At 40.4% G+C, this 15,188-nt stretch overlaps 1 protein-coding gene across 1 annotated transcript in view; it reads left to right on the top strand.

The window, feature by feature from the left end:
- Positions 1-15,188, top strand: part of LOC127438809 (fibrillin-2-like) — an 89,692-nt gene that overhangs the window by 11,657 nt on the left and 62,847 nt on the right. The window contains exons 5-7 of the mRNA XM_051694663.1: positions 5,230-5,325; positions 5,802-5,897; positions 14,458-14,655. Of these exons, the coding sequence (XP_051550623.1) occupies positions 5,230-5,325; positions 5,802-5,897; positions 14,458-14,655 (390 nt within the window). The remainder of the gene's footprint in view (positions 1-5,229; positions 5,326-5,801; positions 5,898-14,457; positions 14,656-15,188) is intronic.

The following is a 15,188-nucleotide window of genomic DNA, read 5'->3' as shown; positions in this document are numbered from 1 at the left end:
ACGCAGATGCCTAGCGTTGGCGTCTGACCGATGTATACTTTAGGGCTGCAACTAATGATTATTTTGATAATCGATTAATCATCGATTATTTCTACGATTAATCGATTAATCTGCTAAAAATTACATTTCTTTTCCTGTATTTGATTAAAATATGATTTTTCAAAAGACAGATATAAAGGGCGTAAGGATTTGGTTTGATTTACATTACTGAATTCACGATTCTATACTCTCACAAAACTTTGAACAAAGCCTGAATCATGAAAAGTTACGTTTCAAATATCAGGACCATTAGCATTATTATACATTATATTCAGCATTACATACAGTTTAATATAGTACAATCACCTGTAAACGCAGTGCAAACTCACTCTCGCGCTGAAAAGACTCATCCCGGTACTCACTGTATTACATGAGCAGGAGAAAACACTTTAAAACCGGCACACCTTGACTGCTGAGACTTCTGTCTGATATCCATGAAAGCTGCACGATTGATTACATTCAAACTGAAATCGTGGTATGATGTAGGACAGTTCAATCAAAATGATTGCGCTCCTTTTCTCCATTGCGATCAGTTTGATTGACACGGATGCGCACGCTCACTTGCACATTAGAGTTTAACAGAGACTCGCTTCTGGTAAGAACAAACAGTTTTGCAAAATACACAGCTGATTTTGAATTCATAACATGTTTATATTATAAAACAGGAAATAGCTGTAAAATGTAAGTGATGCGTTGGAGAGAAACAGCACAATCACTCAACGCACCTGACGCAGCAACCGCTCCACATTAAAATGTATGCTTATTATGATCTTTTTTGAAGTGTTTATAAAGTGGACATCTTGGGTCGTGTTTTTTCCACTTCAGCTTGTCTCCGCTGTTTTTCATTAGTTTCATAATGCAATAAATTTTTCACTTGGCTATGAAGTGATGTCACTGATGGGGCTTCTCCGTGCTCGTGGCAAATATCCAACTAATCAATAATGAAATTTGTTGTCGATGATTTCCATTATCGATAATTATCGATTTTAACGATTAGTTGTTGCAGCCCTAGTATACTTTTCACTTTAGACTCTTTCAAGTTGTTTTAACAACAGGAAATAGACTGCAGAATGCAAATTCGCACCTCTTGCTACATACTTTCTCTTAAACTGCACGAAGTCTCCGCAATTAACTTGCCAATGACAGGCAATGATTCCCCATGCTAAAACACAAAAGCGCTACAGTCATAAAGAAGCTCTGTTTCTCAACTTCGCTCATGTTTCCTGCCTTCAGTGTAGCTCGTAAAAACTGACAGATGTGACTGCTGCACACAGAGGTGTATTGTGGAGTGGGAGCCTCTGGGAGCCCCGTTTTGGGTGTGTGTGTGTTAGTGTGTGTGTTGCAGCACATGCAGCTCTCTTTGCATGGGTCAGCACGCCAGAGCGCACCCCTCCTCCACCTGTAGGGGGCCATCAGCAGGTTTAGCCAGTGAGCTCATTTCCTGTGCTGTAGGAAAACACAAGCTGTACTTGAACACTTACAGGCTGCACTGTTGAAAGCATGCAATCACCTAAAACAAAACAATAAAGTAGTCACGTTTGATCTCTTGTTTGATGTGAAATCTGATGAAAATCATAATGTTTTCAGGCAAAACTTTTATCTACGAACTCTATTCAACCTTTACCCCATTTTTGCTGTAGTCTTTTTTTTTAAAGAGATTTTGGCTATGTTTTCGGAAAGGAATACTAACTCATTACTTACTGAACAGCGTTGGGGGTAACACGATAAAAGTAACGTGTGTTACGTAATCAGATTACTTTTTAAGTAACGAATAAATAACGCAATATTTGTTATTTTAGACCATAATATCTGAGTTACATTTTAAATAAAGTAACGCATTGCTTTTGTACACCTCTACTTTCCCTGTATTGTGAGAAATCAGGAGTAAAAGTGTGCAAACTTCAGGGAGGAGACGTAGTGCATGATGGGCATTGTAGTTCTATAGAGTGTGAGGCCAGAGACTATTTAGCAGAGATGAGTCACTTCTATTCAAATGAAGAATTGGAGAACTTAGAAATTGGAACTCCCAACCAAGAAGCTCTAGCACCCAACAGTCAATGGATGTAGTACCTTGCAGGTAAAAGAGCCAATCACCTTTTAGATACAGATATCACCTGTCAATCAACTCCCTAACGCACATGCGAATTTCGTGTTTTAGCGTAAGATGAGGTCAACATTCGGTTGAGTGAAATGCGGTTGATTCATGTGTTAATACACACTGCATTAAAAAAATCAGTAAATGTGTTTAGGCAGAGGGATTATAAGACTAATCTTCCACTGAACACGACATGATACACAGGGTGAAATACTCACTCAATTCACTGACTTACGCAGCCGAACTGCTCCGTGATACAACTCCCCGTAAATGGGAGCATGGGATGATTAAAGCTGACTCAGGATCAGTGACTCAGAGCTGTAAAGTTGTTTAAATCGCCATTTTTACAGTAATTTTAGGGTTTGTTGACGTTACATCATCATGGGAACAAATTTGTCAAATTTGCTATAACTTTACACGGAAAAGGTTAGTGATTTTATCACACTAAAATCATGTTTACGTGCAAATCATTCTTTGTCTTGTGGCTATACTTTTGAAAAAGTGAGTATTTTAGAGTTCAAAATTTGTCCCCATTCACTACCATTGTTGATTGAGCTTAACTTGTATTGAACCCGGAATATTCCTTTAATGCTTTTTTTTTTAGTTACAAAATTCGATTTTTTTTTAACGCTAACATTAAAAAACTAAATGCTTTTAACCTTTACTTTTAGTTTTGATTTAGTTTTACTATGTTTTTTTAAAAGATTAGGGTTATGTTTTCAGAATGGAATACTTGCTCACAATTTACTGAATACTGCGCAGTATACTATATTTTTTAAATAGTGCTACTTTTTTTTATATCTATTCACGACATTCTTTATGCGAAATCAGACGAAAAGGTCTTTTAAATGGGAAAAGTTTTTAAATTATTTATTTTTTATAAAAACTATGAACGCTTCTCAGTCTTTACCGCCTAGTTTGATTTAGTCTTTTTTTTATTTTTAAGAGATTAGAGCTATTTTATAAAATAAGGGGTGCAGCAATAATAAAACTAGTATGCTAGTATGCTATTCCAAACATAGCTTGGTAGGTCATGGCAAGAGTAGATGAAAGCAATAAAGGAGGAACTGCTATAAATTCACATATTTCTTTGTAATCGAGTAAATTAGTAATCGTATGAATGATGTTTTTGGCTGAAACGATATGGCGCAACGCCTTTGTTTAGACAGATTCAGAGACAGAGACAAAGTTTGTTGTGGAATGCTTTGATGTGACAGATGGGGAACATTAATCTTATTTTAAAAAACGTGACGCAAGAGTCCGATCAGAGATGATTGATGGTGCTTATGTCATCGTAGTCTGTCTGCGCTGTTTTTCCAATTGTTATTGGATGTAAACATGCACTAGATGGATGTCTTTGGCTGTTGCGCCACGTCTCACTGTTCTTTTAGCGTTGACTTTTAAAAGCGTGTTTCAAGACACTTGCATTTGTTTCTACAGTGCTGTGAAAAAGTATTTTTTCTTCAGTTTTTGTGTACAACAAAATCTAACATAAAACAAAGGCAATCTGAGTAAACACAAAATACAGTTTTTAAATGGTAATGTTATTTATTGAAGAAAAAAAGTTGTCCAATACCAACTGGGCCTGTGTGAAAAAGTATTTGCTCCCTTAGTTACTAAATCCCCAAATCAATGAAACTCCATTCATAATGGGGTTCAGCTGGACTAGACACACCCATGCCTGATTACTGCCAGCCCTGTTCAATCAAATCAACACCTAAATAAAACTTTTTCAGCAGCATGAATTTGGCTAAAAGGTCTCACCCAGTAGCACATTTGCAAAGGTCAAAAGAAATTCCAGAAATGATGAGGAAAAAGGTTACTGAAATACATCTGTCTGGGAAGAGTTACAAAGCTATTTCAAAGTCTCTGGGACTCAAAAAAATCACAGTGAGAGCAATTATCTTCAAATGGAGAAAACTTGGAACAGTAGTGAACCTTCCCAGAAGTGGCCTACCTTCCAAAATTCCTCCAAGAGCACAGCGGCGACTCATCCAGGAAGTCACAAAAAAGCCAAGGACAACATCCAAGGAACTGCAGGCCTCTCTCGCATCAATAAAGGTCACTGTTCGTGACTCCACTATCAGAAAGACACTGGCCAAAAATGCCATCCATGGAAGAGTGGTGAGGCGAAAGCCACTGCTAACCCAGTTTTTGCCAAAACACACCTTGATGATCCTCAAACCTTTTGGGAGAATGTTCTGTGGACTGATGAGTCGAAAGTGGAACTGTTTGGAAGACAGGGGTCCCGTTACATCTGGCGTAAATCAAACACAGAATTCCAGAAAAAGAACATCATACCTACGGTCAAGCATGGTGGTGGTAGTGTGATGGTGTGGGGATGCTTTGCTGCTTCAGGGCGACTTGCAGTAATTGAGGGAAACATGAATTCTGCTCTCTACCAGAAAATCCTGAAGGAGAACGTCCGGTCATCAGTCCGTGAGTTGAAGCTCAAGCGCATCTGGATTATGCAGCAAGACAGTGATCCAAAGCATAGGAGTAAGTCCACCTCTGAATGGCTCAAAAGAAGCAAAATTAAAGTTTTGGAGTGGCCTAGTCAAAGTCCTGACTTGAACCCGATTGAGATGCTGTGGCAGGACCTTAAACAGGCAGTTCATGTTTGAAAACCCCCCAATGTGGCTGAACTAAAGCAGTTCTGCAAAGAAGAGTGGGACAAAATTCCCCCACAGCGTTGTGAAAGACTGATCTCCAGTTATCGGAAGCGTTTGGTTGCAGTTGTTGCTGCTAAAGGTGGCACAGCCAACTAAGTTTCAGGCGGCAGTTAGTTTTTCACATGGGTGATATAGGTGTTGGATAACATTTTTGCTTCAATAAAAAATATATATATACCGTATATATATTTAAAAACTGTATTTTGTGTTTTCTCAGGTTGTCTTTGTTTTATGTTATATCTCGTTTGAAGATCTAAATCAAATTAGTATGAAAAATACACAAAAATAGAAGAAATCAGGAAAAGGGCAAATACTTTTCACAGCACTGTATTTGTTGCGCTGTGTCTAACTTTTTTGCGCAAGAATGCGTTCAGACGGAACGGCCCCTTGTACAGTTTCTAATCACCTGTCTTTGTTGTACAGTCCAGTCCTGCAGCGTCAGATGTATGAACGGAGGAGTTTGTAATGAAGACGCCTGCTCGTGTCAGAAGGGCTACACAGGAACTCACTGTGGACAGCGTGAGTATATAGTTCATTTTCAGAGCATTCATTTATACAAACACACACACACAGACACAACAATACAAGATCTCAAAAATGTTTGGCTTAAGCTACTTCTTGCTAATTTAACTACAAGCTGTTAGAAAGTTACAAAAGATACATTTTCTAAAAAAAAAATAAATAAAAAAAACCTCTTAATATCTTGTGCAACTTGGCTTCTTACCTATTTTTACTGGAAAACACGAAATGAGCGTTATTGAACATAGTATAAAAAAACACTGCAAAAAATCGTATTCTTAAGTATTTTTGTCTTATTTTCTAGTAAATATATTAAAGAAGCAAATTGCCTAGAAATTTAGGCTTCCTTTTCTTGTTTTAAGGATGAACATTTTTACTGGAAAATAAGTTATAAAAACACTAATTAAAAACGTAAGATTTTGTTTGTAGTAAAAACATAATAAACTCTTACATCTGACCAATTTCGCTTTCCGCAGCTGTGTGTGAGAATGGATGTCAAAATGGCGGTCGTTGTATCGGGCCAAACAGATGCGCCTGTGTCTACGGTTTTACTGGACCTCAGTGCGAGAGAGGTAAGCTACCGTGATTTCTCCAAATTTCCCCTCATTTTTTCTCGTTGTGTTGGACTCTTGAAGGAATATAAGCCATGTGAATACATAACTGGCTCAGAGAATTTAATCAATATTATTGGATAGCATTTCAATTGGTACTCTAGTTATTCTGAAGCGCTATAAAATGATTGGCTACTATTTCCTCCCAGAACATCTGCCGCTGAACGCTAGCAAACATGAAATTCGTCAGAGCGTTTTGACTGCGCGCTCTAAACTGCAAGTAACAATTGCATTTTATAAGAGAGCCACAGTGGTTTGAACTTCCATTTTCATATGTATTTTGTGCCAATTTCAAACACATGGGATGGAAAGGGCGTTTTATTCGCAAACTGTTTTTGCAGTATTCCAGATTTGTGCATAAATGAAATTCGTAACTTGGATGGAATCATGATAATTGATGCTATATTTGAACATAAACGAGTGCAAATGAGATTTGAGAGCTACGGAGAAGATGAAAGTTTTCAGCTTTTTAAAGATTTTTGTGAAAGATGTGAGGTTTGTTTACCATGTTTAATACCACACGTTGGGTTAATGCAATGGCGTGACCCAGATACGCTCCGGGAGAGTAATGTACTTCAGCATTGAGGCAGGCTTAAAAATGCGCTTTTCCCTTCGCTTCTAGTTTGAAATGAATATAACAGTTAACATTGTGGCCACATCTCTCAACGCTGGAACAATGAAATCCTTGGTTGGTGTTATGAGAAAATGACAGACTGAGAGGACTGTAAAGACACCGTTCCCATTAGGCCGTCTGAACTGTGGGATAAGAGCGCCCTTAGGCACACAGGGCCGCATACCTGGCCCCTTTTTTTGTTACCCCACCCTCATCTGTCTGTTCTACCCTGTAAACCCACCCCGTCATGAAGCCCCCTTGTGCAGTCGTGGGTCAGTTCCCTTTGAAAACACAATGCAGGGAGGAGGAACGTTTGGGAGACATCTGACAGGGTGGAAATGACAAGGGAGTGTTTCTGCAGACTTTTCTGACAAGAACGAGTAGGTGGGGATGAAATACGGGAGGTGTTCTTTAAGAAATGGAGACCCCAGCTGTGTATACACAACCAGGCCTGAACTAGCACAAACAATCTGATCTTCACACTGAGAGTGTCGTCCACGGGACACCAGATGCCCCCCATCAGCTACCTCCTGGGCCACCTGACCACATTCTTCACCAAACTCATCCTAAAAGCTCTTGCTTGTTTGGAGAAGGTAGTAAAAATATCACACTAAACCATACGCTAAAAATAAATGTGAAGACTTGAGCAGAAAATATCACTTTGGGACAGATGGACAAATACCACTTTATGGATGGATTGAAAAGAAATATGGATGGATGGAAAAGAAAAGAGTGATAGACAGACAGATGGACAGATGGAGAGATGGATAAAAAAGACAGAAAAAATTAATGATGGATGGATTGATGGATATACAGTGCATCCGGAAAGTATTCACAGCGCTTCACTTTTTCCACATTTTATGTTACAGCCTTATTCCAAAATTGATTAAATTCATTATTTTCCTCAAAATTCTACAAACAATACCCCATAATGACAACATGAAAGAAGTTTGCTTGAAATCTTTGCAAATGTATTAAAAATAAAAACGGAAAAAAATAAAATAAAATCACATGTACATAAGTATTCACAGCCTTTGCTCAATACTTTGTTGAAGCACCTTTGGCACCAATTACAGCCTCAAGTCTTTTTAATTATGATGCTACAAGCTTAGCACACCTATTTTTGGGAAGTTTCTCCCATTCTTCTTTGCAGGACCTCTCAAGCTCCATCAGGTTGGATTGGGAGCGTCGGTGCACAGCCATTTTCAGATCTCTCCAGAGATGTTCAATCGGGTTCAAGTCTGGGCTCTGGCCGGGCCACTCAAGGACATTCACAGAGTTGTCCCGTAGCCACTCCTTTGTTATCTTGGCTGTGTGCTTAGGGTCGTTGTCCTGTTGGAAGTTGAACCTTTGCCTTAGTCTGAGGTCCAGAGCACTCTGGAGCAGGTTTTCATCAAGGATCTCTCTGTACATTGCTGCATTCATCTTTCCCTCGATCCTGGCTAGTCTCCCAGTTCCTGCCGCTGAAAAACATCCCCACAGCATGATGATGCCACCACCATGCTTCACTGTAGGGATGGTATTGGCCAGGTGATGAGCGGTGCCTGGTTTCCTCCAGACATGACACTTGCCATTCAGGCCAAAGAGTTCAATCTTTGTTTCTCATGGTCTGAGAGTCCTTCAGGTGCCTTTTGGCAAACTCCAGGCGGGCTTTCATGTGCCTTTTACTGAGGAGTGGCTTCCGTCTGGCCACTCTACCATACAGGCCTGATTGGTGGAGTGCTGCAGAGATAATTGTTCTTCTGGAAGGTTCTCCTCTCTCCACAGAGAAACGCTGGAGCTCTGTCAGAGTGACCATCGGGTTCTTGGTCACCTCCCTGACTAAGGCCCTTCTCCCCTGATCGCTCAGTTTGGCCAGGCGGCCAGCTCTAGGAAGAGTCCTGGTGGTTCCAAACTTCTTCCATTTACGGATGATGGAGGCCACTGTGCTCATTGGGACCTTCAATGCTGCAGAAAGTTTTCTGTACCTTTCCCCAGATCTGTGCCTCGATACAATCCTGTCTCGAAGGTCTACAGACAATTCCTTGGACTTCATGGCTTGGTTTGTTCTCTGACATGCACTGTTAACTGTGGGACCTTATATAGACAGGTGTGTGCCTTTCCAAATCATGTCCAATCAACTGAATTTACCACAGGTGGACTCCAATCAAGTTGTAGAAACACCACAAGGATGATCAGTGGAAACAGGATGCACCTGAGCTCAATTTTGAGTGTCATGGCAAAGGCTGTGAATACTTAAGTACATGTGATTTTTTTTCGTTTTTTATTTTTAATAAATTTGCAAAGATTTCAAACAAACTTCTTTCACGTTGTAGAATTTTGAGGAAAATAATGAATTTAATCCATTTTGGAATAAGGCTGTAACATAACAAAATGTGGAAAAAGTGAAGCGCTGTGAATACTTTCCGGATACACTGTATATATACTATATTCTGTTCAAGGTGATGTTTGGAATTTGTCTCCAAACTTGAATCTCACAGGGTTTTCATGTCCATAACAGCTCACCACAATTTACGGCAAATAAAAAACAATGAAATTTATCTAAAATGTAACTAAAATGTTAACTTTAAAAACTTTAGGATTTTAGAGCAAAGTAACCTTGAGAAAAGCCCAGTGATTCTGTGGTTGTGTCCACTGTCTCGGTCCATTAACTTGGCTGAACTTCAACAAGAGTCGGCCAAGCATGCAATTGTTAATGGAAACAAATTTACTTGAGACTTTGGCACACACCTGTATGCTTAAGTCAATGAAAGGGGACAAGCATTCTATTTTAGTCCTTTTTTCTGGAATAGGAACCCTGTGAGAGAAGTGCTTTCCCTTTTGCTTTTGTTCCAACAAGTGTGAATCCCACATGAGTCATGCCTGTTTATAAATCTTCTGTGGCCAATTAAAAAACAAGAATGTTTCCAAAAGTTGATGCATTTTTACAAAAGATCCAGTGTCTGCAGTAATCTTTCTGTTTGGTCTTTGCAAATCATCTTCTAAGAAAGAAATACAGAAACAAAGAAATAAGATCCTGACAAAAGAATCAATTGTGCAGCTCAATAGATGGAAAGTGTTTTTAGAAAGTCAATAATCTGCAAAATAGTTCTACAAACAAAATGCAAGCTCAGCTATGCACTAGGCACGGATTATAGAGGAAGTTTAACAAGTTAACAGTATGAATGGTGACAGCCTCATTCATCTAATTCATTTTACGCGCTGCCATGTGTGTTCTGCGTCAACACTTACTCTGGTCTCCACCGAAGAAAGCTATGCAGTCTATTTATTTTGCAGTCTATTCCTATAAACATGACCTCACATCTGAAACTAAAGCCATGGTCATTGGTCTCTTTGGAACTCTTAATATGCATTTCTCTTTTTTTGCCACCAATGCCATCAGTATTTGGTTGTGGCAATGGATTCAACAGAAAAATGGTTTTCCGAGCAACAAAGCATTACTAGTTATCCCATAACCACAAGAGTATGAATGAATCAACTGAGGGCCATGGACTAAAGAATGACTCAAATGTGAGGCATAAAACTACAGAATGCTTGACTTGCTGGTCATTTGTGCAAGAGATAAGATAGATTTAAAGATGCTGCCTCCTCTGTTTAGCTGTATTGTAAATCTTTGCGCAGTAAAAGTGTTTGTTGGTCAGTCCATGAAACATCAAAGCTTTTCACAGGAACCCCTTAAACAGCTAATGTTTCCTTTCGCCTCCTCTTCTCAATACTTGACGTCTTTCCTTTCGTCTCCTCTTCTTTTTTCTTCCGACCTATGTAAACGAACCTCTGCTTTTTCCATAAAGTAAAAACATATTTCTTGACAGTTTCCTTATCTCGATGTGCACTCTGATTAGAACCAAATTAGGTCACAACAAAACGGAGTAACTTTTCCCAGTCATTGACCATAGAGCACGTTTTTGGCTGTGTCTTAGGTTTCCACCTGCATTAATTGTGCAGCTGGTCCCCAGAGGCTTGGCGTTCCAGACTAGATTACCTTCCCTTCGGCTGATTTTTCATTTTAAGAAGGTCTCTCATGGCAGGCTATCCCTTTTGGTCCATGTGCATTGGGAGATCATAAAAACAGGTCAAGTCTTTGGACTGTGAAGACAACCGGAGTTCCTTCATCAAATTACGCCACACACAACTTACCGCCAATCTCTGCATAAGTGTGAATGCCATGCATTAGTTATGTTCAGTCATGATTCATTTTAATTTAGGATGTTATGTGAAAGAAGTAATAGTTGGCAGAGACTGCTGGCAAGCAAATGTGGCGGTGACGAAACGGAAAGGAGATGTGAATGAACGTTTGGCGGGAAGAGGGTGCTGGTGAATGGTTTTGATTTGACAAGTCACTCGAACTGCAATCAAGGCAAAATTACTTCAGAATGTTGTCTACATCTCCAGCACATCCCCCCTTCTCAGTTCCTGGGGTATTTGAGCATACTTGTTTTAGATCTGTCAGGCGAAGGAAGGCTGGTTAACCCCAAAGTCTTGATGGCAACTAGACCTTATTTCCCAGAAACGTGTTGTTGCAAGATTTCAATCTAATCTATTATTGAAGTTTTTGACCATTATGCCATGTCTTGCTAATCAGAGTCTTGAGGAGCAGCACCTCAGTTTTTTAGACACCATTTTTACTTTAAAAAACATGAGAGACCTGTGCTCTGTTACAATTTTTGCACTTTGTCTAAGTGTTTTTTAGCGCTAGAATGTGTTCGGTCTGAATGGCCCGTTAAGCAAGCTCGAAGGGTTCCAGCCTTTCGTTTTTGCCTTACCATGTTGCATTGTGTGATTCTTTGACCATGTGCACATACAGATGGAGCTGTGCTGACCTTGGCTAGTTTGAACAGAATAACGTCTTTCGACTGATGTTGGCCAGAGTTTTCAGACTGCAGGGATACACTTTCCTTGCAGATCAAAGTGGTTTCAAACAGACCTGAGAAGCTTATAGGATGTTCTCATGGTAGCCTGTTCTCACCTCAGTTCCTTCAACAATTTGGCCTCTATTGCCAAGCAACTTGTGATCTTGTGATCTATTTAGCCCTCCGTGTAAGACTTCCATGACTATACATTTTACTAAGGCCAAACAGGCGTTTTTTCCTGTAAATATGATTACTAACAGTGAAAGTCAAAGGAAGATCTAGAGAGGCTGATGCGTTGAGTACTGGATACGCATGAACACATCTGGGCCTTCGCTTGTCCCCCTGTAGTTCCAACTAGGTGCAATTAATCAGTCCCAGATGTGCATAGGACGCTCGCAGTGGGTCGCCTCAACTTGGAGAGGGCTTGCATTCCTGGACTCAAATCATCTAGGAAGAATGGTCAGGTCAGGGGGGCACAGGAGAGAGGAAGGATGAGGGGATAGGGAAGGGATTTAAAGACACATGAAGGGGAAATTCTCCCATTTTTGTCTTCTCCTCTTGACCTACTTTCTTAGTGTCATATTTCCGCCTCTCTTGGGTAAGGATATATGATTTATCTTTAGTTTCAAATGCAATAATATGAAGTATACTGAAAGATTTGTCTATTTCTTTGAGAAATGACTGGGAAAATCACGGGGTCAGGAACCGGTTCATTTCCTGCCCATGAAAAACAACACTTGTGAAATACCCCAAACAAACGCTGGGCCTCATTCTTTTACTTTCTCAAAATGTCACTTGCAGAGTCACTGAAGTAGAAATACTGCCTACAATCCCTGTTGAAAAGACTAGCATTACTGGTCACCAGTATTTGTTGTGTTTTGTATGAAATGCTGGTGTGCTGGTGTCCCTTTCAGGCTTTTTAACTTGCTTAACCAGCATAACTTCCCTGGTCAACCAGCTTCATCAGAAAGACCATACTGGTTGATAGCATTTTCTTGCAGGTAAATAGCATGGCTATGTTGGTCCACCAGCTAGACCAGCACCAGACCAGCGTAAGTCAGCTTGGACCAGCATGGATATTAATGGAGGTCTAAGTGTATCTCTCAGCACCTGCTGAAATTAAAAACAGCATAAATCAGCCTAAACTGGTATGCTGGTCTAAACTGGTTTAAGATGATCTAGCTGTCTTCCAGTCTTGCCAAGATGGTCTTCCAGCTAGTTCAGCTTGTCAGTCAACTGGTCTCCCAGATTTACCAGCTGAAGTGTGCCCAGAACCCCAATAAAACCAGACCAGCTTTACCAGTTTTGGAGGTACCTGACCAAGTAGCTAAAGATGTTCTAGGTTGTTCCCCAACCTGGTCTAGCTGGTTTTCAGTTGGTATCCCACTTTTACAAGCTGAAAAGTACCCTAAACCCCTCTAAAACCAGTAAATTTGACCAGCTTGACCAGGTTTGGAGATAGCTGACCAAGTAGCTGATTTAAGATGGTTTAGCTGGTCTCCCAACCTAACCAAGCTGGTCCTCAGCTGATCTAGCTGGTCTTCAGTTTGTCTCCCAGCTTGACCAACTGAAAGCACCCACAACCCCTCTAAAACCAGCAAACCAGACCAGCCTGATGAGGTTGAGAGACTCGTTTAAGACCCTCAAACCAGCTTAGGCTTGTATAAGCTGTTCATTCAGTAGTAGAGCATTTGCTTTAGTGTAAACCTTTGAGTTTTACTAAATTGATTGATATTCAAATGCTCAGACAGTTTATTTCAGCATCAAGATGGTTTGTTTGATATGCAAAACATTGTTAGCGAGATTAAGTCTCGATTGGCAACCAGCACAAAGAAGAAACTCTCAGCCAAACCATCAAAACTGTCCCAGTACCATCTGTTCCAATCCATACCTGACGATTTCAACCTCAGCCAAAAATAAGATGGTTTGTCATGGAGATTGCCATTATTAATGAAATCCTGCAATTTCTTACTCATTATCTAGTTATCCCATTATGAGCGAGTGAAAGAGCACCACTGTCAGAGCATTCCCAGACCAATCTCCAGTTCGGGAATGCTTGAGAAACAGCTGTGTGGTGGAAAAGATTAATTTGCTGAAAATGGTGGCGTAGTGGGCTAAAGCACAGAACTGGTAAGTAGAAGGTTGCTGATTCAATCCCCACAAACGTCACCATTGTGTCCTTGAGCAAGGCACTTAACTCTAGGTTGATCCAGGGGGATTGTCCCTGTAATAAGGGCACTGTAAGTTGCTTTGGATAAAAGCGTCTGCCAAATGCATAAATGTAAATGTATTTGCCATCATTCTTGGCTTTCTTTATCAAGCGCTGATGTGATTTCTTGTGGTCGTACTTTCGCAGTTGCATGTCACATTGTTTATTAGTGCTTGTCTTTTCAAATAATTGAAATGTTGAAAAAATTAACCAAGGCCCTGCTGAAAAAAAGAGCTTAAACCAGCCTATCCTGGTTTAACTTGGTTTTACTGGTATCTAAGCCTGGCCAAGCTGGGTTTTCAGCTGACTTAGCTGGTTGGTCAGCAAACCTCCTAGTCTGACAATCTGACAAGTTCCCCAAACCCCTCTAAAACCATCAAACCAGACCAGCATGACCAGTGGAAAGCGGCACAGTGTCCAGCTAAGACCAGCAAACCACCTTAGGCTGGTTTAAGATGTTTTTTAATATGTGCTTTTTTTAAAGTGTATTTTTCCTGCTGAATAAAAACCAGCTTAAACCAGTCTAAGCCTGGTCAGGCTGGTCTGGTTTGCTATTTTAAGAGGGCTTTTGAGTGATTGTCAGCTGGTCAGGCTGGATGACTACTAACAACTAAACCAGCTGACTACCAGCCTGGCCAGTATGGAAGACCAGCTAGACCAACTCAAACCAGCTAATGTGAGCCAACAACTGTAGGCTAGTTTTTTCAGCAGAGTAACCCAAGGACAGGCGTTTTCATTGTATGAACAAACTTATGTAGCACATTTTGATGTAATGTTTTATTAATCACTTACACAGCTTGCAAAGTTATTGCTGTTTTGCTAAATTCTTCCTCTCTCTTTCTCTTTCAGACTATCGGACCGGGCCTTGCTTCACACAGGTCAACAACCAAATGTGCCAGGGTCAACTGAGTGGCATTGTGTGCACCAAGACACTTTGCTGTGCAACCATTGGCCGAGCGTGGGGTCACCCTTGTGAAATGTGCCCTGCCCAGCCGCACCCTTGCCGAAGGGGCTTCATACCCAACATTCGGACTGGTGCATGCCAAGGTGAGAATGACCAAGTGCCCGTTGCTGGTGCCAAACGGTAGTAGACAGACAGACAGTTATAGAGAGAGAGAGAGATGAGAGTTACTATATCAACATTCCATTCAGTATTTACCTCTCAGCATCTGGCTCACATGTTTGCAAAATTCTTGCCCTAATGACCAGCCTGATGTGCCAAATGATACTGAGAGAGGTCATGACCCTTGTAAGGTAAACCATACCAACACTCCAGACCATGTCCATGTATGAAGACACTTCCCATTGTGTTGGACAGTAATGACAAATGTTTAGATGACTTCCATTAAGACAATTTTAAATGGGATGGCTTGGTGGCTTGTCACATTTATTACAATTATGGGCTTGATGTTTGGACAAATTGTTTAATTTTCAAGCACATAGTTGGACATGGAGCCATTTAATAAGTGAAAAAAAAAAATAGCTCAAAGTCTAGTTGTCTCCAGTTCCTGCCCTACCAGAACATTCTTGTGCCAAAATACCAAATGCCACCCTGACTTCACATATAATCTCAAATAATC

The sequence above is a fragment of the Myxocyprinus asiaticus genome, chromosome 50, assembly GCF_019703515.2.
Source record: "Myxocyprinus asiaticus isolate MX2 ecotype Aquarium Trade chromosome 50, UBuf_Myxa_2, whole genome shotgun sequence".
Lineage (NCBI taxonomy): Eukaryota > Metazoa > Chordata > Actinopteri > Cypriniformes > Catostomidae > Myxocyprinus > Myxocyprinus asiaticus.
This window is presented reverse-complemented; position numbering and strand designations above follow the sequence as displayed.